The sequence below is a fragment of the Lissotriton vulgaris genome, chromosome 8, assembly GCF_964263255.1.
Source record: "Lissotriton vulgaris chromosome 8, aLisVul1.2, whole genome shotgun sequence".
Lineage (NCBI taxonomy): Eukaryota > Metazoa > Chordata > Amphibia > Caudata > Salamandridae > Lissotriton > Lissotriton vulgaris.
In genome coordinates, this window is record NC_141696.1 from 276546779 (window position 1) to 276572842 (window position 26064).

The 26064-nt window shown below is 45.9% G+C and overlaps 1 protein-coding gene across 1 annotated transcript in view; it reads left to right on the forward strand.

Moving 5' to 3' along the window:
• The window catches only part of TMPRSS15 (transmembrane serine protease 15), a 1377509-nt gene that overhangs the window by 642189 nt on the left and 709256 nt on the right, over positions 1–26064 (forward strand). The window contains exons 9-10 of the mRNA XM_086934040.1: positions 1789–1923; positions 14746–14895. Of these exons, the coding sequence (XP_086790166.1) occupies positions 1789–1923; positions 14746–14895 (285 nt within the window). The remainder of the gene's footprint in view (positions 1–1788; positions 1924–14745; positions 14896–26064) is intronic.

The following is a 26064-nucleotide window of genomic DNA, read 5'->3' on the forward strand; positions in this document are numbered from 1 at the left end:
GGGCAATAACAGCACATTTCCTCAATTAAGCAGCAGATTAAATGAGATTATGTTATGCTGTAATTTGGTTTATTGGAAACATTTGCCCATTTCTCTAACCACTTTGCTCTAAAATTTGTAGCTCCTTATTAAAGAATAACTACAAAGTGTTTACCATAACAATTTTTTATTGTATTTTTATACGTGTACATGGCGTTTTTAGGATATTTGTATTTATTCATCCATATGGACGTGTATCATATTTGATAAGGTGCTTTATGAATTGTTTTAGATGTCTTATGAACTGATTAAGATGTCCTTTTGTGTGCTTTTATGACTAAACACGTCAAATAAAGCATTTTGGAATGGAATGGCAATACAATAGGAATACATAATAAAAAGGATATTATACTAAACCACATTTAAAACTAAACTATTAGGTTAAAAAGTAAAAACATACATTCTTTCCTGTGATATTTTTATAATCACAATATTTTAAAAACAATATTATGGTCACATCATATTTTTGATTCAATATTTAAGTGGAAAACAATGAATATGTAGCTTGCATCACTTAAGTGAGAATGTGCTCATTTTCATAGACCAAGATATAATCCTACATTTACTGGATCTGAGTAGGTCACAATAGATTTAAAAACTATCATTCATATATGTTGTATTGTATTTCCCTATAAGCCCTTATTAGTAAATAAATCAAGTTAAAGCTGCCCTTATTTGCTTTGAGGTTGCAACTACATATACACTTCAATTTCAATATTAATATTTTATCTACTCTACATTGTCCACATATGCCACTTGCCATTACCTTATCAAAATCCTCTGCTGTCAAGTCAACCTCCTCCTCTGTAAGGTCCCAGATACTAATGTTCTGTATCTTGGAACCACTTTATTCTAACAAACCTAGTGGCGTTTAGAAAAGCATGTTTTTTGTATGTTTTATTAAGACCCCCTTTTAAAGTGCACTTGTGGTATTATGTGCAGAGAGATGTCTTCTAACAAATAGAAACCTTCACCAAACCTGAATTCTCTTGCTGGTTCACTCAATTCCTGTTATGAAATTACAGAATTACAGTTAACTTGGTTCCCAAGGAATATCAACCTTCCTAGCAAAGCAGAATTTGCACTTTCCATTTGTTCCATAGTTGTATCATAAATGTATGATTCTTTGAAGTAACCTCACATTTTCAGCTTTTGAACTTGAGCAACAGGTCTGTTGAATACGATCGGCATTGCAATGGCAGTGAATATTTGACTGGTGCTCCTCTAAACAGGAGGCAACTCAAGAGCTTCAAGCAATCAAGCATTCAAATTCAGTGTCTAGGGAGGACTCAGCCTGGTTCCATAAGTCTTCTTTCTATTTCTGGTGATGAACTAGAAAGGGGATTCGGGAAACAGTGATGAGTCTGGAACTAGATAACACAGCACTAGGGTAGAGCCAGATATGTGCATGTATCAACTAGTTAAGCAAAATATAAATGTGAGATAATGGCATATCTTTTGGTGGGGCGTCTTAGTCAGTCGAAATAAGAGAAGATCAACCTTGGTCTTGCTAGTGCTACAGTCACCGTTTTTATCCTAGTTGATCTGTCCATCTACAATGTAGATTCTACATTCATAATTTTAAAATTAACCGGTTTGTCGAAGATCATTCTGTGATATTTGTAAGCCATATCACATATTCACATCGGGATTATAGTAAATTTAACTTTTTGGTGAAAAACATAACCCTTAGAAAATTGTGCAAGCTTTCACAGTGATTTTATGTTTTGAATTGCTTATTCTTTCTAGCTTCTCTAGTGGACAATAATCCTGGCACAGTGCGCATATTTTCCAATCAAGCAACAGCAGAGTTTGTTACAGATTCTTCCACTAACTACAGTTTTCAAGCATGGTACACTACATTCATCACGGGCGATATTAGCAGTGAGTACAAATCTTGGATATAGTATCATTACATGTTGTGTTTCTACTCTAAATGTAAGTCAATTATTATGAAAACATGGATTTTTTCATATGGCTGATTTTATTCCACACCACCATTACATTTCATTCATTTTGTGAAGTTGGATATTAATAAATGTTTTGGGTACTGGATCTTACATGTTAATTTATACTCTGACAGAGGACCACCTATCAAATTTAGAGGTACCTGCCAGGCAGGTAATGTTCTCAATGCTTTCACCGATGTGGCAGTTCCACTGAAGATACAACAGGTTGCTGAGTGGATAGCATGTGTGATGTGCCCTTTCAGCAAAAATAGTTTTGTTTTTCACAAAAAAAAACTGTCAAAGCTGGAACTTGTTTCTTTAAAACAAAAAGAGCAATGGCCATGACACTGAGGACACTACATTTCCTGCACAGGAGGCCAATGTGTATTTTCTATACCCGGGATCACCATGTCTCAGATGGTGATCCTTGTAAAGGAAAATGAGTATTGACACAGTGGCGCATGGTTTTTCAGGTCAAAGATTTACAATAGTGTTCAGTGCAAAGCCTGTGCTACCACACGGTTAGTAGGGTGGGAGCACTGGGGACTAACAGCGGATCTTCTTTGCCAGACTCTGTTTTCTCCCCTTGATTCTCTGGACTGTCAACAGTGGACTGCCAGGTCTGTCCCATTACACTTCCTGTCATTTATATGATAGAGGAAATTCCGATATTAGGGCTTGTAAACAAATGTGAGTCCTTGACCTACTATTCTTTCTCAACTCAGTGGGGTCGATTCGCAGAACTCATCTGAGATAAAATCCTAAAGTTACTACTTTTGGTAATCACAGAAGGCATTTAGTAGTAGTAAAGTTAGTATTCCTAACTTTACTACTACTAAATGCCTTCTGTGAATACCAAAAGTAGTGAGTTTAGAATTTTATCTCGGATTAGTTCTGTGAATCGGCCCCTTCAAGTTCAATGTAACTATTTAGTTTCAACTATGAAAACAATCATAAGTGAGAGCTTTGTAGATGCACTGCCTGATACAGAGAAATGTGTGGTATGTGCAGATTATCAGTTCAATTGAGCAGAGTATAGAAGGTGTCAATTGGTAAATGTTATTGCTTTGTTTGGTTATTGTAAATCACAAACACTCATGCCATCTTCTTTGGAAGGTTAAAAGATTGAGTTACAATTGATGAGATCCGAACCTTTACACAGCAAGCAACTGAGGTGTCTCTTTTGTTGGTGTTTAGCTCATATAACTGTAGGAAACCCTTCTGCCTCTGTGTGTACCCAAACATTTTATACCTGCCAATGCTCTCTTTTTCAATCTTCTCCAAAAAGTGAGGTATGAATAGTTTGCTTAATCACGTCTTTAATGCTTTGAACTTGTAGAACCTCAGCAATGTGGGGCAGGTTGATTCCCTATGGTGCAAGGAGCTTAGGGCCAGATGTAGGTCGGTCGGTAACGGCCGAAAATCGGTATTTTCGGCCGTTACCGACCGGTTTGCAAGATTTGGCATGTAGGGTGCAATATTTTACCGAATCGGTAAAATTACCGATTCGGTAATTTTACGAATTCGGTAAAATAAAAAATCGGTAAATTTACCGATTTGAAGCCACCCATATGTAGGTGGGACTCTTCAGAGTCCCAGGAGCCTTTACGAATCGGTATTTTACCATCAAAACCAATTTGATGGTAAAATACCGATTCCGGTGTGCATGCACATGTGTGCATGCACACCTATGTCATGTGACAGGCAGACCTGCCCTTAGGGCAGGTATGCCTGCCACATGGCACCTGTGCCTGTTTTGGGGGTGCCAGAGGGTGTCAAAGTGACACCCCCTGCACCCTTGTGAATTCATTAATTACCGATTCGGTAAATACCGAATCGGTAATGCCTAATCATTCCTATGGGCTTCAAAGCCCATAGGAATGAATGGACATTACCGATTCGGTATTTACCGAATCGGTAATTAAAGAAGTGTTAAGGATTCGGTAACAAATCCAGATGTTGGCACCTACATACCATTTACCGATTTTGAAATACCGAATCGGTACAATTCGGTATTTTAAAATCGGTAAATGTTTTTTACCTACATCTGGCCCCAAGTAACAATGTTAAAAATGATCCTCCCTAATCTAAGCAGACTTGTTTAAGAAGTAAACAAGTGATCGATAAAGTGGCTTTGCTCAATTAAAAACCAATTAAAAAACTGATATCTCTTTTAGATAGCACTCCTTTGGTTTGTTCATTTAATCTTCAACCTGCTGCCATCACAAAAGAATACCAAGAATCTAGGTCCAGCTCTCTTGAAGAAGACTAGCCTAAGATGCTAGGACACTTCTCCTCTTACTGTTACCACAAGCAACTTGAGGGTAATTTTTGTGCAGCTTGGTCTAGTGTTGTGGTGGAATATGACTGTATTGTGCAGTGACCTAGAAACCTAAATCTAGTCATACATGTCTTCCTCCGAGATGTAAATTGAAAAGCAAATACACAATTGACAAAGATATTTAAATGATTGGCAACCAATGGGAATTCACACAAAGAGCAATACATTTCATAAATTTGTTCTTGCTGTACTAATAAAAGAGGGTAAAAACATGCAAATGTGTCTTGATACTACTTTGAAGAATCACATTCATTCTTAAAATGAACACATGTTTCCTCAGATGCCTTTTTCTATTTAAGTACGTAAGGTACAACTTGAGTATGTGCTCAGTTTGAGAAAAAAATGGAAATAGCAAAAATGTACCAACATTGGCAGTCCTATGTCTACTCAGGATATTAAGATCTCCACAAATAATGCCAGTTCCCACATCTCTAGACTAGAGGTTTTTGAAACCATCTATAGATCGTCACCTGTGCCCAATAAAGTGTCATGCACTCCGAAAATGTGACATAGCAGTCGTTGTAGAAACTCATCCGATTGATTTGGCTATTTTGCATCCTGCTGAGGGCTTTGAAGGTAATCTCTTCAAAAAGTAGAGTTTGCATGTTTTATCAGTGGCTTGCATTAAACCTATTTAACACCTTGACTGCAGCGGGAATTCCGCGCCGGTGCTGAACATTCCAGTTGTGGGCGTGGTCACGACAGCTCCCTGCCGTCATGAGCACACACCCACCGTGACTCATGACAACCGGGAGCCGTCATGATCACTGAAGGGGTTAAGAATGTGTCTCTATCCAATACCCTGAGACCTGGTTCAATTCCTTCAAGCCTAAGTCAGACCTCACACCGTTGTTCATGCTGGAGAGAATCCATGCGTGCCCGCCAGCACCCCTCGGCCCATGCTGGCGAAACTCTTCCAAGTTAAAGACCGAAGAGCCCTTCTTAGAGCAGCTGATCCTGCTAGCCTGCTTCTAGTAGGGGACAAAGTGGTCATGCTCTTCCCTGACTATACCAAAGTGGTCTAACAACAAAGGTCTCCCTTCCTAGAGGTCAAAAGTCATCTGCGCCTGAAGAGATTCCAGTACTTACTCTTTTTCCCGGCCTGCTTAAACATCACAATGCACTTCTTCGGTGATCCGAAGGAGACCTGGGATTGGGCTGATCAACAGTATGGACCGCAGTGACGAATCACAACAGACCTCCATAAACACTACCCAAAGCAAGATGGAAGAGGCGTATCCGAACCTGCACTGCGACTGACCAGTGGCCAATCCCCGCAACACCCCCGAATGTAGAACAAATCATTAAGGACAGGCAGCTGGCAATGTGGCAGCAGCAGACATAGCACCTCACAATCTTACCTCTGATTTCGGGAAAGGCACTTTCCTGTTTATTGCAGATGATAAAACACTCCTCTCTGACAACTTTCCGCAGAAGACCCTGAACCATCCTGGAGTTACACCATGAGCATCAGACAACCTTATGTGAACAAGCCATGCTGATATCTCTATTTTGCTTCAGTGTTCTGCCTTACCTCACTAATGTTACTGACAATGTTATATCAGTCCCCCTCATGCCACTCGCTGCCTTCGCCCTTTCCACTTGCAACACAACCACTTTGGTACATCCTGCTTCACAATCCCTCCCCCCTCTTCCGCTGCACTGAACCATGCCATTCCTCCCTTCAAGGGCCCCTCAGACAAACGCGGACCTCCCAACACACAGCGGTCATGCCAAATTTGTTTCCAATGACCTGCTCTCCCGGCAATCCCTACGGAAGCCCTTGGCCCCCACACTTTTACTAGGGCATGCAGAGCTTGCCTCCCACATCCACCCATTCTGCATTAAAGTTCTTAACAACAACTCTGTTTGGGCATACCCTAGTTACAGTAGGCCCTCCTTTTTCACTTATCCAGCGCTTAATGAACCCTCCCTCTATACAGATTTTGATTGCTACGTATGTCACGGTGGGCCACCAATACATATCTCATACACAGAAGGATAGCATAGTAATAGCACTTGAAAACAGAGCAGAGACTTCCCTTCTCCCTGCTACCCTTACATTCCCTACTTACTAGGCAGCCCTCACATGATGCAATCCATTTCCTTATGCTGAATGTGCAGGGCATGCATACTGCTTGTAAGCGATACACAGTTAATTCCTACATAAAAACACAACATGCACACGTAGTCTTTCTATAAGAGACCCAAACCGCGCAAACGCTGGGGAGGCCACATTTATGCAACTACCTACTCAGCCTGCAGCACTTTGATTTGGATTAGGACCAGAGTCCCTTACCAAGTCCTGGACATTGTCATTGACACAGAGGGAGGTTATGTCCTCCTTGAGGGACATCTAGATGGCTTTCCCCTACTCCTTTACAGCTTCTATGTCCCTAATACTGGGGAAGGAGACAATTGGGATACCTTCCCTCCATCCTAGCTCACAAAACTGCATTCCCTTGGCTAGTTGGATGGGATTACAACTGTGCACTTGATATCTATTTTGACAGATCCCATTCCCCCTCCTGCAACCCCACTTACAAGCAAACAGCATTTCTATACAACTGAGCACAACAATTGTCCATGGTGGATGTCTGATGGTCTCGAAATCTCACCACCAAGCTCTACTCGTTATACTCAATACTCACAAGCCTTACGTGAACCTTGATCTCTTCCTGTGCTCGGTACCGCTGTCTCCTCTCCAGCGCCAATCCAATTACTTAAATAGTCTCAGATCACAATGCACACTTGATAGACCTTCAGTGGGCATCCCCTACACCACCCCCCTCTACCTGGCAACTTCAACAAGACTGTCTATATGACCCGATTTTTCTGGATGAATAGAGCACCCATTTCTGCCACTACTTTACAGAAAACACTGACGCTGCCTCTGCCAGATTGGTGGAAAGGGATGCTTTCAAATGTGTGACAGGAGGTCACTGTATCCAGCAAATGGTGGGTGTTTCCAAAACCCCAGACAGGGAGATAACGGGCACAGAGAGACATCTCGCAACGCTGAGCAAGGAGGTTGACCAAGATCCTGGGTGGATCTCGCAACTTGCCACAGTGAAAACGCTGTATACTCAGTTCTTAGAGTGCCTCCATCGCTTTAACTTTACAGCTTATGCAGCAAAGGTCCACAGGGAAGGAGACAAATCTGCCTGGCTCCTGGCCTGGCTAGCACGGTAGAACACCACAAAATCTCCCATTACGGAGCTGAGTGCACCAGGTGGTACCCGCATTTATGCCCAAGAAGAAATAATGCAGCTACTTCATGCTCACTATTCTTCACTATATTGTGCCCCATTTGATGTTTCTGAGGACCACTCTCAAGTATTCCTGGCTGGCATTACATTGCCCTGCATCCCAATCTCTACTAAGCACGCCCTTGATACTAAAATCACCACAGAGGAGGTTGTAAAGGCGATCAGGGAATTAGCACATAATAAATCCCAGGCACTTGATTGCCTGCCACTCAAATATTATTGCGCCTTCTCTTCACTTTTGGCCCCCAAATTAATTAACGTGTACATGACAGCACTGACCGTAGGCGACTTCTGGTGTCAATCCCAAAACAGGGCAGAAATCCGACTCAACCACCCTCATATCGGCCTATTGCCATTTTAGGGGCTGAACCTAACATATTGGGTTAAATACTGGCAGGATGCTACGCCCGGATACTCCCGGATCTAATCCATATAGACCAAAATGAAATATTCCGGCATACAGAACCTCTCAAAATTTCCATTGAGCAACCTTTCTAATATTTGACTTGAGGAAGGCATTTTAGATGCTGGTGTGGCATTACCTTTTTGAGGTCTTGACCCAATTCGGAGTTGACCTGTGCCTTCTCTTATATACTTATCTCCTCAACACTAACCTGATATCTCATGTCTGCGGGGACGTGTCTTCTCCACCTCGATCTTGGTTTGCAGGGGAACCAAACTGGGTGTTCCCTCTCCTCATTGCTTTTCGCCTGTGCAATGGAACCCCTAGCCATTTGGCTTCGGGATGAAGGTCACGCCTGGTGGATCCCCCCGGAGGACAGGTAACATGTGGTGTCTCTGTACGCTGACTACCTCCTTATAAAGTTGAATGGCATCACCTATGACCGCTCCCCACTTGAAGGCACACTTGATGAGTTTGCAAGAGCAACAGGATTGCAGGTAAACTGAGATAAGTAGGCAATACACCCACTGCATCCTGACCAACCACTGTGATCCATATACTTGGGTGCAACTATTGCTGATCTCTTTCTAAATGGCCAGCTCCTCCCAATTGACGAATTAGTGTCAGACTACGATCTACCCCTGGGCAATCTCTCTTACATCTACAACTCATGCACACACACCATACTTTATGGGGCACCCGCAGCACATCTCGTCCTACAAACTATACTTACAATGGGCGGCGTCCGCCACCTTTAAACCTAGCTGTACTAAGCCATCCATGACGTAACAATGCTGTCCCTGGACACACTTTGACATATATGGTAAAATTAGTTTAGGTGCACATTGCATGACAAAGAATTCCCTCAGCAGGTATCCAGCAACTCCTGCTTCAAAAACCTTCCACTTTTCATGCTGCAACACGCATACCTTACCCCTACTCAGATAAAATATTTTTTTACACAGAGCAGGTGCATGCTGCCCACGTTGCCAGGTCTAAGGGGCAGATTTGATGCATATGTTTTGGTCCTGTCCAGTTCTCTTGTCATTTTCTGGGATGAGGTGCATGCTGTGTTCCGACAGGTCAGGTAGCTCATTGACATCCACACCTGGTAAGCATTCTCCCTTGGCATCTTCAAGCGGCGCAAAGTACGTTCGCGCTTCACCTCTTTGACGCTACCCCTCGTCAGGCACACACTCACATTGGCACTCCCCGGTGATCCCCTGACCGCCTGTTCCGGAGCGGTCCTTAATTGGAGAACTGCGGAAGTGGACACCGTCTGGTATGAAGTAGTCCAAGGCATCCACAAACGACCCATCTCTTCACAATGGGCTACCCTCCTCTCACAGTTGTTGCACTATACTGGGAATGAAGATCTTCCCCATAGAGCCCCTGAGCTCCAGCCCACCGCTGACTTTTCACCATTGCTCCATCTTCGCTTGCTTTCAATACAATAAACCTCCTCCTACATCTGGAGACCCTGACCATACAGTCAATGTAAAAACATCTCATATGTTTCTCTCACTCCCAGTTTACAAACCCTACCTTACATTAAAAAGTCTCGAAAATGTTCTGCTCCTTTGCTAGAATGCATGATACTTGGAATTTCTACTTCTGTTTTTTCTACGTGATGGACTTGCTTGCCACCCCTCTATTTGAACTCAGCTGTTGCGGTTCGGTACAAGCAAGAATGCCTCCACTGGTTTGCAATGTCGACTGTATCAGTTGTCATGTTTCTAAATCTCAATAAAATGAATTAAAGAAACTATTTAAGAAATCCTACTTCGTGGAGTTTCACACATATGCAAGTTTAGTACACTATCAGTTTGGACAGACCATTAACTCTCATTCTGATAAAAGATCCCTAGACACGCATAGAAGTTCTATCTTTAAATCGTATATTACTTCGGAAAGAAATAGTTTTGTGTGTTTTTGTATGTCAGAAATGAAAACGTATCTGTATGGCTGGAATACATTTTTTTGGATAGGCACCAAACATGTGCTTTTTAATGCTCAAGAGCCTATTTTTGTGCGCACCAATGTTGACCAAATGTGAGCTTCTGCCACGGATTGGTCCATAAACTAAGCAGACCTTCGGATCTATGCTCCACACTAAGAAGTCTTTTAACTCATACATGAGGAGGATCCTGTTGAGTCCATATGGACGAACAGAAATAGTGGCCACATTGGTAACCTTTAAAAGCCAATATTCATAGTCTTACCACACATTAGGTGACCTAGAAAGCTGAAGAGCTAGCAAACAGATCTCATTGGGACTAATTACTAACAAGCAATATGGACAAGGATATACAATTAGAGCAGAAAGATAGTCAACTATGGGTAACTTATAGAAGTGCCAGTGTCATGTTAAGAATTGTGTGGGCCCCGGGCTAATAACATTTCGGGGGACTCTAGGGAATATTATCTAGCAAGGGCGATACATTATCGCCGCTGTTATCGGCAGGAAACTGCCACTAAAGCGGCGATAATGAGCTTGATAATATGCCCTTGTGAATTCCCATAGCAGCTTAAGTTAACACCAGAACCTGGGCTGCTATGGGAATTCACAAGGGCATATTATCAAGCCCATTATCGCCGCTTTAGCTGCAGTTTCCTGCCGATAACAGCGGCGAGAATGTTTCTCTCTTGCTTGATAATATGGCCCTCTGTTTGCAACAACTTTGAACTTTATTTCTCATTTTCTGCTAAATAAAATTCTATGTTACCCAACAAAATGGGATGCGATAAAGGTTGAGATACAGCAATATGCATATGTGATCTAAAGCGAAAGTCCACCTTCCCCGGGGGGGGGGGGGGGGGGGGGGGGCTGCATGGTAGGGACCATAGGCAATTGCCCACTTTGCCCACGCCATAAAACGTCTCTCGTGAAGCGCTGGTTTATAAAATCCAAAAGTTATTGTAAAATGAGGAAAGTAGTTCAAATATCCCCTGGGACCATTGTCTATTCATTGTATATATGTGTATGTTACCCTGAAGTCAAGGCACAATTAACATATCAAAAAGAATATTTTATACATAATTGCTCAAGGTTCGATGTGACAATATCACATGAAATTGTGAATGCCTTTTTTAACTACTATAGTCATTTCCTTTGAACCACGAAGAAAATGCTCAAATCCTGACTAGCAAGAAGTATACTTGCAATAAATACCTTTGTTGCTTAAAATCATCCCTTGCCTTTAAACTAAGGAAAAACATAGGTATGCAGGAGTGATTGTGCTAGACTAAAGTTGTTGTTACAGAAAGGGTTGAGACAATTATGGCATTTTATCCAGTATCCATGCACTGTTCTAAACTAGGACACCTGTCCGTTTTGCATAATACTATAGGTTATGCAAAACGAAAGGCATGGTGGGGCCAGCCACCAAATCGGCATCTAATTATTATTTCAAATTGCAAACTGTGAAATATTAGAGCACAAAGGTCTCTGTAACGGAAAAAAATGCCACAACTGTAGAAAATGTAAAAACACAACTAAATAGTGGACGAGGACTTACATTTTCAATATAAGTCGGGAAGGACTTAAAGAAATATTTTCAAGAGCTTATCGCCACAGGAACGTCACTTTTTATGACATTCCTGTGGCGATAAGCACTTTGCCTTATTATCAAGGCGGCGTTAAGCCACTTAACATGGCTTAATGCCGCCTTGTGAATAAGGCCACCTTTCAATCAGCACTTAGCGTGAAAGGGGCATGTAATGGGTGTTGCGGTGGGCGTTCTACCGCAACACCTCTTACTTTTTTATGCCGCCCCTTATTTATAAGGGTGGTATAAATATGGGGCAGAGCCAAAAATAAGACCAGGGAAAACATAGTCTTAACCTGGCGAAATGAGGAGAAATTACTAATTTCTCCTAGTTTTTGCTGTTTCTATGTGTGATGCATTGAAACATTTCTGCCTCAACTTGGGAGTCTGCAATTTTCCAATAGTTTATGACTGACATTTAGAACAAGCCATTGACAATTCAACCTTAGCAGTCAGTAAATGTTTTCCAACTTGTAAATGTGATTTGTACATAGAAATAACAGGAAGTAGAGGCATAATCTGGCTCGGCTCTTAGAGATTATGCAAGAGCTGAGCCCTGAAAATGTTTGCTATGTAAATCACTCAACTATCATATCAAATATGATTATGCAACTTCAGAATTCAAGGATATTTCCTTAACATGTGAAACTTTGACATTAGTAAATCACATTACAGCAACGTACAGAGAAGTACTCATTAAAAGTGATAGTTTGTAAATATTAACCATTCTTGCAATAAAAGTCAAGTTAATTGTCATGTAAACACTGTACTTGGTCCAGAGTATTTTAGAGCAACATTATTGTCTATTAAATCAAACATAGTAGGTTTTTGTGTAACTGGTATTCTGAACTCACATATTTAACCCCTTCGATGCGGCCGCGATTCCCCTGGTGTGCTGTAAACAGCACGAACAGGGGCGGGCCGTGACGAACCCCAGCCGTCATCAGCACACGAGCACCGTAGTGCATGACGGCTGGGGTTCGTCATGAGCATGGAAGGGGTTAAAAGTGCTTTCATACATGGTAATGAAGAAGAAAAGTTTTGGCAAAAGAAAATACTTGCCTAAGGTCACACAATTCAAGCAGGGAAGCCGCAATTTAGCTGTGTTTTCTGGTTTCACTTTGTGCAAGTCATCAAGAAAATGGGTAACTATTTGCCTTTCCTTATGTTAAGGCTTTGTTTTTACCTCTTTGTTTCTTTTTCTTCAATTTGTATATAGCATGAACTCGACCCAAAGTGGTTGGAGCGCTTTACCAAAATGTGTATTACCTTACACAAGATCACATTGATTGTTTATAGGTAGGAGAAGATTTAGGGCCTGACTACAAGTTTGGCAGTCCATAGGACCACCAAATTTGCAGTGGGGGTGCCATGGCGGTCAAGGACCACCACACTTGTGTTTCGACTGCCGTATTACGAGTACATAGGTTGATCTGTGAGAGGACTGCCACAGCGGGCAGGGATCCGCGATCCCAGGTGCTGGCACTGCAGTCTTGAGGCTGCAATATGCTTGGCAGTGTCACACCGCCAAGCATATTACGAGTTTCCTCACTGTGACCCTAACCAATGCAGAGAGCCCGAACTGGAAAGGATGACGGAAAGGAAACAAAAGCGCCCTCTTTCCTCTGGCCCAAGGGATGCATGCAGGGGGCACATAGTGTGCCTCTCTGTCCTCATGCACTCCCTTTCCTGAACTGCATGGACTGCACAGTCCATGCCGTGCAGGAATGGGCTTTGGAGTTCCCTTTGCGGTGCCTTTTTCAAAGGACTGCCAACCCTACTACGGTGAAACTCATAATCTGGCGGGCAGCTGTCGGCCCTGTTTGGTGGCTTGGGAGCAGCACAGTGGTGTGGCATCCTGCCCCACACCGCCAAACTGATAATCAGGCCCAAAGTTATTTGCCCTGAAACACAAGATATTGAGCCAACGCTAAGACTCTAGCCTGCTCGTCAGTTCCTTCCTTAGCGCTGCTAACCCTGGTAGAGGAAGGCAGACAGACAGTAGCCACATGAAAGCTCGGCTCGTCACAGGCTCAAAGTTGCAAGAGAACCTCGAGCTGAGCCAGAGCCAGGCTTCAGATTAGAAGTCTTGCTCAAGTTTTCAGTGGCTCGCCCACCTCATTCCCTATGACACCTCTTCCCATGCATATCAGCTGAAAACTAGGGCCGATGATTTTTAAGCAGCCGCGGTCCGTGGAGAGAGTTCAGTGGGGCAGCGAGGCGGTGCGGGGGAGGGGCAGGGTGGTGGGTGGTAAACAACGGAATATGGATAATTGCAGGTAAGTAAACAATTTAATAAATAAAACGAATTTCGAAGTGCGCTGCATTGCATTTTGCGATGCAGGGTGTGCTACGAAATTCGTTTTATTTAATACATTGTTTACTTACCTGCAATTATCCATATTCCGTTGTTTACCACCACCACCCTGCCCCTCCCCCGCACCGCCTCCCTGCCCCACCGAACTCCCTCCATGGTCCGCAGCTGTTTTTAAGGGATGACCAATCATAACATAAAATTATCGATGAGAAAAAGTGAATTAAGGGGATGTTTTTCACCTAAGGGTTCTGAGTGACATCACAGATGACTTGAGCTTCACTCTCGTTTTCTCTTCGATGTCACTCAAAACCCCTTGGTGAAAAAACATCCTCGTAATCCACCGTTTACCCGATCTATAATTCTATATATTACCATTGTCTGCCACACCTAAGAACTCGGGCAAATGTTCGATTAACTTTCTATTTCAAAGACGACTGGTACAAGTTCTTTGCTCTGACCACCTGATAGCGTCAGGTTTGATTAAAAGAAAACCCACAAACAAAGAATTTAAATTTGGCTTCAACCAAAATTAGATAGCATTTACCGCTGTCTTCCTCGTGTTCATGGGTACTGTGTCCTTCCCTGACTTGGCTTGCTCTTTGCCCCTCTAATGTCCTTGCTCCCACTCGTTTCACGTCTTTAGCATGTAGTGCACGTGTCTGTACTTTTAGCACAGATTCCCTATCACTCAGTAAAGGGGTTCTCCATACAAGCCTTCTTTTCTGCGATTGTGATTTATCAGAATGTATTGATATCTGATGGTGGATGTTTCTATTGTACGTGTTCCTGATGCAAATAGTATACATCATCATTACTGGACATCAGGCACGTTCCAAGTAACACAGCTGGTTTCTAATTGCTCAATAATTGTATCTACAGATGAAGAGAAAATTAACTGTAATTTTGAAAATGGATTTTGTTACTGGATACAAGATCTGAATGATGATGGTGAATGGGAGCGGTTCAATGGACCTTCCTATCCTCCCACGTCGGGACCTATTTTTGATCACACGCTTGGCAATGAATCAGGTAAGGACGAATGAGCCGTAAAGCAAGAAAATCATTTTATGTTTCCTCTCCAGATGACTTCTGAAATGTGAAACCTGCACAAGATTAATTTAAACCACTTTTTATTTCGTGTTGAATTTTACAGACACGTTTTAGTTTTTCAAGTTCTTTAATTCTTCACAAATTCTCTAAATTAACATGTTTGGAATGAAACATTTGCAGAGCTGTTTTGTAACGTGATAAAAATGCTGTTAGAATTGGAACAGTGATGGGGCATAATATATGTCAAATCATTCCAAAAGTATGGGGAAGAAATACATTCCTTGAACATGTGCAGTAACATTTTTTAATGGCTTATATTAAGGAATATTGAAGTTTATTATCAGGCATGACAAAGAAACTTTGGGGGATATGTACAATGAAGTGGCGGAGTGTGTCGTTAGCCTCCTGGGCTTAACGACAATCTCCGCCACTTCGGAAACGCAAGGCTGTACCATATTTACAAGAATGTGGTTCAGCCTTGCGTTTCCCTAAGCGATGCCGCTAAGTTTACCAACTTAGCGCCAACGCAGGCGTCTGTGTGTAGAGGAGGATTGGTTATGTGTAGGAAGGTGTCCCTTCCTGCACATAATCAATCTTAAACTGCTGTTTTGTAACTTTCATGTGTGCTGCTTCATACAGCAAAAATGAAACTTGTAACCTCAGTTCAAGCAGCACTCTCCCCGGCAGCTCCGCCAGCTGATACACGCTGCATCAAGCCCCAGCAACAGAGTTCGCATCTCTCTCTCGACTCTGCCACAGGTTTCTGTGTCTGTTGTATTTCAGCGCTCCTGCCATCAGCGCTTGTGGTATTAGTGTACTGTGTGAATTTTCTGTTGTTTTTCCTTCTAAGGCTTACAGGTTGTGCAGTTTACTTCCAGTGCCATAGCGCCTTGCTGCCTCCCGCCCCCAAGCCCCGGTGATCTTGCCCCTTAGCCCCGCCCCCACCAGACTCCCGCCTGACTCCTCTTCGATCCTGCCCCCCTCTCCTTGATAATGGCGACCGCGAGGGGGAGCGCATGTGCTAACCAGGCCTCGGTCCAGGCAGCACTCTCCCTGGCAGCTCCGCCAGGTGATCCACGCCGCATCAAGCCCCAGCAACAGAGTTTGCATCTCTCTCTCGACTCTGCCACAGGTTTCTGTGTCTGTTGTATTTCAGCGCTCCTGCCATCAGCGCTTGTGGTATTAGTGTACTGTGTGAATTTTCTGTTGTTTTTCCTTCTAAGGCTTACAGGTTGTGCACTTTACTTCCAGTGCCATAGCGCCTTGCTGCCTCCCGCCCCCAAGCCCCGGTGATCTCGCCCCTTAGCCCCGCCCCCACCAGACTCCCGCCTGACTCCTCTTCGATCCCGCCCCCCTCTCCTTGATAATGGCGACCGCGAGGGGGAGCGCGTGTGCTAACCAGGCCTCGGTCCAGGCAGCACTCTCCCTGGCAGCTCCGCCAGGTGATCCACGCCGCATCAAGCCCCAGCAGCAGAGTTCGCGCCTCGCGCCCTACTCTGCCACAGGTTTCCGTGTCTGTTGTATTTCAGCGCTTCTGCCATCAGCGCTTATGGGGTTAGTGTACTGTGTGATTATGTTGTTGTTTTTCCTTCTTAGGGCTTACAGGCAGGTTGTGCACTTTACTTCCAACTCCGTAGCGCCTTGTCGCCTCCTGATAGAACGAGCAGGCCACCCGACTCAGTTTACCATACTCACCTGGGCCCATAAAACAACACAACTTTTTGTGAGTTTAATCAGGTAACCTGTGCACTTACTCTCACCAGTGATTCATGAATTTCATTTAGGACCTATACCATTGACTTACCAATCCTTGTCATTGGTACCTAAAGTCCTAAGGGATCAAAAGAAGTTAGAATAACAGGTAAAATAATAACGTTTGCACTCATATAATAACCACAAACTCAGGAAATGTTTAAACTCTTTATCTAAATTTCTTAAAAGTCTTAATCCAAATATTAAACCTCGGAAATTTTTCAATCAAGAAAATAATGATTAGAATGAAAATATGCAGAGATTTTGTAAAGCAAATTTTACGCATTTGACATTAGGGTGGGAAGAGAAAAGGAAACAGTACAATGACATACCCTCATTGAATATTCACCTAATATGAAGTAAAGAACTAACCCTGACCACGGGACAGTTTAAAGGACAGAATCCCGAAAGAGCAGGCACCATAAAGGCAAGCAGGTGCAGATCAGAATCAGGACAGGTAAAGCCAAATTGGATCAGGACAGGACCACCACGGGCTAAGACCGGCACCCGCAGTTAAAGTTGCAACGCCTGTGTTACTCCCTCCCTGCCGCTAACAGCCAGAACCCGGTAAGAGTTATCGATCTCTCCGACAAGTGCTTCGACAGCACTTCAGCTCCCAAACCCCGATCTGGGTTTCGAACCTTCTGACAGAGGGCTCCGCCAGCACCTCTGCTCCCGATCACCTATTGAGTGCGATGGGTCAGTGACAGGTCAGCTATTCGGACAAGTCGGACAAAAAACTAACTAAGCCTACCCTAGATATACTATTCTAGAGGTCAGTGTACCACCCCCCAATGTTGAAAGTGTAAGGATCCCCAAATTTGAGGAGAGGTCATCACACCGTACAAAAATGTATGTTTATTCCAATATTGGTTACATTTTAGTCCATTTAAGAATTCTGCTTCCTCCGTAAGGGTCAGGAGGTAAGATTCCCACAGGCATCTTCTAGCAAGTTGGCTCTTTGGCAGCATTTAAAAGGTCATTCTGCTTCATGGACTTTGTGATTCGTGCGCAGTCGCAATTTCTCCAAGATGGAGTTCAGCAATAGGCATCAGCCACAAATTGATTTACATGTAAGAATAGAAAAGAACCAGTTTGAGAACACAGAATAAATTAATACACTGTATACCCCTTATCTCTACTCTATTCCCATTACTTTATATTTAAATATTGCGTTAGAGTTAAGCAGAACAAACAGCTTTGCAAAAGCAGCAGTGCAAGCTTCATGCATGCTGTAACACAGAGCAGCCATCTTAGTTCTAGTGCGCAGAAGCAAGTTTCCCATCAAGTGAAAGATACGTCATGTCACGTGAGTAGTAGAAAATCCCGCGTAGCAACAGCCATTTTAATGAAAGCGGATTATAGTTAGTAAAAGCACATTGAAAAGCTTCCCTTGGATACCAGTTGTGTCATGTAATGCAATTTTTAGTACACGAAACATGTTAATTAGTACAATAACGTTATGTCCAGAGGACTGAATACAAGCAAGTCGCGTTACGTGCGAATCCTTGCTCCATCACTCCCGCCCGAGCCCCAGTGATCTCACCGCTTAGCCCCGCCCCCACCAGACTCCCGCCCACCTCCTCTTTGATCCGGCCCCCTCCCCTTGATAACGGCGACCGCTGCTGGGGAGCTCGTGTGCTGACCTGACCTCGGTCCAGGCAGCACTCTCCCCGGCAGCTCCACCAGCTGATCCACGCCGCATGAAGCCCCAGCAGCAAAGTTTGAGCCCCGCGCCCGACTCTGCCACAGGTTTCCAAGTCTGTTGTATTTCAGCGCTTCTGACATCAACGCTTGTGGGATTAGTGTGCTTTGTGATTATTTTGTTGTTTTTCCTTCTTAGTGCTTACAGGTTGTTCACTTTACTTTCAGCGCCGTAGCGCCTTGCAGCCTTCCGCCCCAAGCCCCGGTGATCTCGCCCCTTAGCTCCGCCCCCACCAAACTCCCGCCCGCTTCCTCTTGGATCCTGCCCCCCCTCCCCTTGATAACGACGACCGCTGCTCGGTCCCGGAGCGGATGCGCCGCTGGGGTGCCGAATGCGTGCCTACGGCAAGACCATCTGGGCCCGTCCGCGCCTGGACAGCACCCAGCGCCAGGATCCCTGGTCTGCCAGGCATCCACCGCTACACCTTCGCCTGTCTTTTCAAACTCATACCCAGCCACCTCGAGCAATGAGTATGAGCATCGCCCTACAACACACATGGAGCCTTCTCGCGCGCCCACTGCCGAAGAACATTCTCTGCGGACGCCACACATATAGCCAGCAAAGTACCGCCTGCTGCCAAACCCGCAGCACCATCAACTGCATCCTTCTCAACATACGCTCCCTGCATCGGCACGCCATAGAGATATGGACCTCCTGGATACTCTCGCCCCTGACGTCGCCTTCTTCACTGAGACCTGGACTAACGCAAGCTCCAGACCTGACATTGCCACAGCTATACCAGACGGCTACAAACTCCAGAGGATAGACTGCCCAAACCGCCCGGGGGAAGGGATCGCCATCGTACACAAAACATCCCTCCAACTCTTCATCCCCAGCCCGAGCAGCACTCTTCCCAACATAGAACACCTCCACTTCCAGATCCACACCAACCCCAGGACAACGCTACGGGGCACGCTCATCTACAGACCACCAGGACCTCACGCCCAACCCATTACCACCATCACAGAACTCGTCGCATCCCACGCCATCACCTGCACGGACTACATTCTACTCGGGGATCTAAATTTTCACTTCGAGAACCTCCAGGACCCCGATTCCAACATGCTACATGAGAATCTCACCAACCTGGGACTCAACACACCCACCCACATAGTAGGACACACTCTGGACCCCATTTTCGCTGACGGCTGAACATCCGGTTCACCCACACCACCCGACACTCCTGGACAGACCACAACTGCATCCATTTCACTTTTACTTCCAGCACCGCACCCAAACAAGCCCTGTGCCTGCCTCGACGGAACTGGAGCAAAATCACTGCACACCTCCTTAACACTACCCACCTCCATGACCCCCCTCAGCAAATGCCGACCCCAATGCCGCTGCCAAGGAACTTCACCTGTGGATTGCCAGCTGCGCTGATAAACTAGCCCCCCTCCGCCAGTCTACCACTAAACGCCCATCAAAAGCTGCTTGGTTCACCACCGAACTCCGAGAGGCCAGACGCACCTGCAGGCGCCTCGAGAAAACATGGAGGAACCAGAAGACCACTGAAGTCCACACCAACCACAAGGTCGCCATGAAGAACTATCACCAGCTGATAAGGAACACCAAAAGAACCTTCATCAGGGAAAAATCAACGCCAATGCAGCCAACACAAGCGAACTCTTCAATGTCATCAAGCATCTCACCAAACCCTCTTGCGAAGCCACTGACAACACACCCTCCTAAGACCTCTGCAACAAGCTCAGCACCTTCTTCCACCAGAAGATCATGACCCTTTACGACAACTTCAATGAACCAACAAACGCTTTCACCCACAGGACAACTAACACCACCGAACCAACTATCACCACCTGGACCCCCGCTCCCATCGAACGTATTGCCGCCACCATGATGAAAACTCATTCAGGAGCCCCCACGGACCCCTGTCCCCCGCACATCTTCCACAGAGCCTCTACGGCCATGGCACCGCAACTAGCCCACACCATCAACTCCTCCCTGACCTCGGGCACCTGCCCCATGGACTGGAAACATGCGGAGGTGAAGCCCCTCCTCAAAAAACCATCGGCCAACCCTACCAACCTCAAGAACTACCGACCCATCTCCCTCCTCCCTTTCGCTGCCAAAGTCACAGAAAGGCTTGAGAACACCCAGCTGACAAACTTCATCGAAGACAACCACATACTGGACCCCTCCCAATCCGGCTTCTGCAGCAACCACTGCACAGAGACAGCCCCGATCGTTGCCACCGATGACATCCCTATGCTGCTCGACCACGGCCACACCGCAGCCCTCATCCTCCTGGACCTCTCCGCAGCTTTCGACACTGTCTCACACCGCACACTAACCACCAGGCTCCACAACGCGGGAATTCAGGGAGAAGCCCTTAGCTGGATCCGATCCTTCCTCTCCAACAGAACACAGAGGGTCATGCTCCCCCCCATTCCTCTCCAAACCAACCGGCATCGTCTGCGGAGTCCTGCAAGGATCTTCTCTGAGCCCGATCCTTTTCAACATCTACATGGCCCCCATTGCCACCATTGTCAGACAGCACAGACTTAGCATTGTTTCCTATGCTGACAACACCCAGCTCATCCTCTCCCTTACCAGCAACCTAGAAGACACCAGACTCAGCTTCCAAGAAGGGATGAAAAACGTGGCCACCTGGATGAAGGACAGCTGCCTCAAACTCAACTCCGAAAAGACCGTGTTCTCATCCTCGGACCCCGCCCCACCGCCTGGAATGACTCCTGGTGGCTTACCGCCCTCGGTCCCCCGCCAACCCCAACGGACCACGCTCGGAACCTCGGCATAGTCCTCGACTCCTCCCTCTCCATGAACCGCCAAATTAACGCTATCTCCTCCACCAGTTTCAACTGCCTCCAAATCCTACATAAGACCTTCAAATGGATTCCCCCAGGCTGCAGAAAGACCGTCACCCATGCACTCATCACCAGCAGGCTCGAATACTGCAACTGCCTCTATGTCGGAATAAACAAATCCCTACTACGCAAACTCCAACCTTAGGACACGGCGCCATGAACACATCACTCCACACCTGCGAGAACTCCACTGGTTCCCCATTGAGAAAAGTGTCACCTACAAACTACTCACGCATGCCTTCAAATCTCTGCCTAACATCGGGCCCAAATACCTCAACAACCGAATGAGCTTTCACGAACCCAAGAGTACCTCTGTTTAGCCGTCCTCGCCCTGGCGGTGGTCCCCCGCATCCACCGAAGCAGAGCCGGTGGGAGAGCCTTCTCCTACACCGCAGCCACAGCACGGAACACTCTCCCAGTAGAAATAAGAAGCTCGTCTACCCTGCACGCCTTCAGACGGGCTCTCAAGACCTGGCTTTTTAACTAACCTGGAGCAACCCCACCTTTCCCTTCCTCAGCGTCTTGAGACCCTCACGGGTGAGTAGCGCGCTTTACCAACCCCTGATTGATTGATTGATTAAAATGGCATTTTTTTAAAAGGTTTGCTCATGTACAGGAAGGGGCACCTTCCTGTACATAAACAAACCATGACATTTTGCACAAGGCATCACACATGGGAAAAGCAAAAACAAGGACAAATAATGCATTTCTCCTCATTTCCCCATCTTAAGACCAGGATTTTCCACCCTTGTACATAGGGGGCAGTGTCAAATAGAATAGGTGTTGCGGTGGAATGCCCACCACAACACCCACTGCACTCCCCTTTCATGCTAAACATAGCGTGAAAGGGTGCCTTATGTACAAGGCAGCGTTAAGCCACATTAAGTGGCTTAATGCTGCCTTGTACATTAGGCAAGCCCCCTATCACCACAGGAACATCACAAAAAGTGACGTTCCCGTGGCGATAGGAGCTTGTACATATGTCCCTTTGTGTCATGATGTTTTTTCATGCTTGTCACATTCAACTTTTTCAAGGTTATATCACTCCGGAATCTCCCATGAAATGTAATAACATCGTATTTAAGTGACTCAAAACTTGCTAAAATATATCTTATATAAGTAACTTATACCTTCTTCAGTTTACTTATGATTTATCACACATTTATGGCTCAGTGAATCAGGTATAGGTTTTACATGAGTGATATTGCCTTTATATTAAACGTATTCCCAAAGAAGACTGTCAATTAGTGTCATTATATCTGAAGTGCCTATTCAGTACCTATCATGCTTTGTTAGGTATCTTAGATAGCAAAAATACAAATGGTTAAGAAGTCCCTTGGTCAGCAATGAACACACTTATTCACAATGTTCTAGAATACTCGTTTCACGAAAAAAATAAAGCTATCTGATGAAGCAATTCAATTATTGAGAATAATACAGACATCAAAGCTTGCATCATGAAAAACTATTCCAATTTGCCACATCGCAAAATTCAATCAAATTTGTATTTCGTTTTCAATCCCACTACCAATTGCTTCCTCTAATGGACAGTGCGTGACTATTTTCTCTTCCTTTCTTCGACTTTTAGTTTCAATAATCCAAATAACATGAACAGAAAAGTTGCTTCAAAATATAAACAGTACCGATTTTCATCAAGTTGCATTGTAGAGAACATCTGTAAACCCAAGAGCCAGGGAAGCAAGAATCTGCCAGATTCATGAAGCTACCATTTTGCGATTAGCAAATAGCGAAAAATTGTGTATCGCTATTTGAGAATCGCAAAATGGCATTCATGATAGAAAGCGCGGAAAAATTGCGATTCGCATTCGATCGCAATTGGCGATTGCGATGTAGCCGCAATCGCCAAATAATCGCAGTTTCAGCTATTTCCCATGCCGAAATAGCGACATCGCAAATAGCGATATCGCAATTAGCGATCTCGCTAACAGCGAGATCGCAAAAACGGGAAGGCGCATTTCGAGCCCACTGATGACATCACAACCAGGAAGTAGGCTCACCACACCCACAAACCGAACACAGAGCCAGGGAGTGGCAGCATTGAAGTTTGGAGCTCCTAAAGCAAGACCCTGCAGCACCCCAGCCTGCAGGAAAGTGCAGAAAGATGTCCCAGGAAGCAGCATCAGGGAGCAGTGGGCAGGAGAGGAAAAGAAAAATGAAATTTTCAGAGGCTGAATTGGAGTATGTCATTGAGGGGGTGTGCAATGACTATGGGAAGCTGTTTGGCAAAGACTCTCGGAGGGTGCCAGAGCCAGAGAAGCGCAGGATTTGGCAGCGCATCCGCGCCCAGGTCAATTCCGTCGGTGTCACCCAGCGCTCCATCGACGACATAAAGAAGCGCTGGTATGACCTGCGAGGACGTTCGAAGGAGCGGATTGCTTTGCGGCTTGGGGACCAACTGGGCACCGGTGGAGGGGAAGCACAAGCCACACCTAACACCCCCTTGGAGGACATGATTGAGGAGACCATAGCGCCAGCAGCATGCATGGGGGTCGTTCAGCTGGACTCCTCACGACCCGGCCAACAACAAAGTCAAGGTAATTGCCATGTGACTGCGACCCAGTCCCCTAACAATGCCCATACGTCCTGAACTAGCACCATGACATCCCCAAATATGCAGACCAAGCACACCAAAAAAGCCCCATTGCATTGTGGTACTTGTAGTGTAATCATGAGCCCGCAGTCTGCCCAACAGTGCCAGAGCACTCATTGCTAAGTCTAAACAAAACCCAGTCAGGGAAAGCAAGGCTGCGTGCATGTGTGAAATTTTCCTGTGCAATACACATAACATTAATCATCCACCCTTTCACATTACAGGTGCAGGGGATCAAGGCAGCACCGATAGTGATGCGCTACACATTGCTGAGAGCCCGGAGGACACTGAGGGTGAGGGACAGTCCTCCCAACAACCTGGAACATCACATCAAGCAGCATTGCAGCCAGCAACACTCACAGCACCAACACCCCGTGCCGACAGGGCCACCCCTGCATCCACTGCAGTGCAGCCAGCACCAGCGACAGCACCAACACCCCGTGCCACCACAGCAGTGGTACAGCCTCCACCACCAGCGCCTGGGAGGCAGACGAGGCACACACCAGCTGGCAGGGCACAGACCATCGCACAGAGGTGCCAGCAGCGCCAGGGCCCAGCAGGCAGCGGCAGGGCACTAGACACACCAGACCCAGGCCTGGTCATTGAACGCCGCATGCTGGCGGTGCATCGCACGCAGGCACGCCACATGGCAGCAATGCTTGCGCAGATGCAGGCAAATGAGCAACATATTGCCCAGATGACAGCAGCTGTGAGACAGAACAACCAGCTGCTTGTCTCACAGCAGGACATGACCCGTAGACGCCACCGACAACTACTGGCCCGCCTATCGGCCTACACTAGATCTAACCATGTTGTTGGCCACGCCACATCTCAGCTGGCACGTCGGTCACTCGCTATGCAGGCACAAATGGTGCAGTGTTGCCAGGATGTGGCCAGGTCATTCGACCTACTCACTGCAGCTGTGCTGGCAGACAGGCCACTGGCCGGGATGATGCAGAGGGTGGTGACGACGCAAGTGAGGCTGCGTCGACCAATAGCAGTGCCTCCTTACCACCGTTGCCTCAACCTCGCCGCAGCAGCCGCCCAACATCAGGGAGTAGGGCCAACAACGTCCCTGACAATGCGGAGAGACGACTTGGGGCGTCTCGTCGCCAACATCGTTGAGGACTGTAAGAACATGAGGGAGGCCATGCAGTCAAGTCCTGCAAACTCCCTACCCCAGCATGGGGAGGTATGGAGTAATACACTCCCCATCAGACAATTATTTTTTTTGAAGGCCAATTTAATGTGATGTAACATTAAAGATGAAAGGTCATACTTCATACACACTCATGTCATTATTTTATCAGTCATGCATGGGTGCAGTGTTGTGATAGTGGTATGTGTGCACTAGAAACAGTTTGTAGCGATGTGGTTGCGGCGCCTGTGTCCTTCCGCAGGATCTTCTCCGCGGGCATGTCGTACATGTGGAGGTGGACGGTCGTCCCCTTCAGATTCACTGCCAGAGATGTCGACAGGTATCCGGCGCTTGGTTGCCATGTTATGTAGTATTGCGCAGACAGCCACAATGCGGCAGCACACTGCTGGACTGTAATACATGGCCCCACCTGTCTTGTGCAGTATGCGGAACCTGCTCTTGAGCAGGCCAAATGTCCTTTCTATGCAATTCCTTGTCCGTATGTGTGCAGCGTTGTAACGGCGCTGCTGGGGTGTGGCAGGGTTGAAGTAAGGGGTCAGGAGGTATTCACGGAGGGCGTAGCCACTGTCACCTGAATGAGAGGAGCAGATGGTGAGTGGCTGTGCTGCGCAGTTACTACATAGCAATGTGACATTGTTGACAAAGTGCACTTACCAAGTAGGTGTCCTTCACCGAACTCTCCCCTGACCAGTCGTGAGTGGAGGCCGCTGTGCCGGAATATGAAGGAGTCATGGGTACTCCCTGGGTACTGGGCCACAATGTCAGTGATGTATGACTTAGCATTGCACACCATCTGTATGTTCAGGGAGTGGTAAGACTTTCTATTGCGGAACATATACTCTGTGGCAGCTGGTGGGCAGATGGCGACGTGGGTACAATCTATACATCCAAGTACATGGGGAAAATGGGCAACATTGTAGAATTGTAGCTTTGTCAAGTCCAATTCCTGTTGGCTCGTGGGAAATTTGATGTGACGCTGTAGCTGGGTGAGCATGGCGTCAATGAAAGTGTGGAGGCAGCATGACATGGTGGGCTGGGATATCCCCCCAGCAGCCGCTACTATCCCCTGGAAACT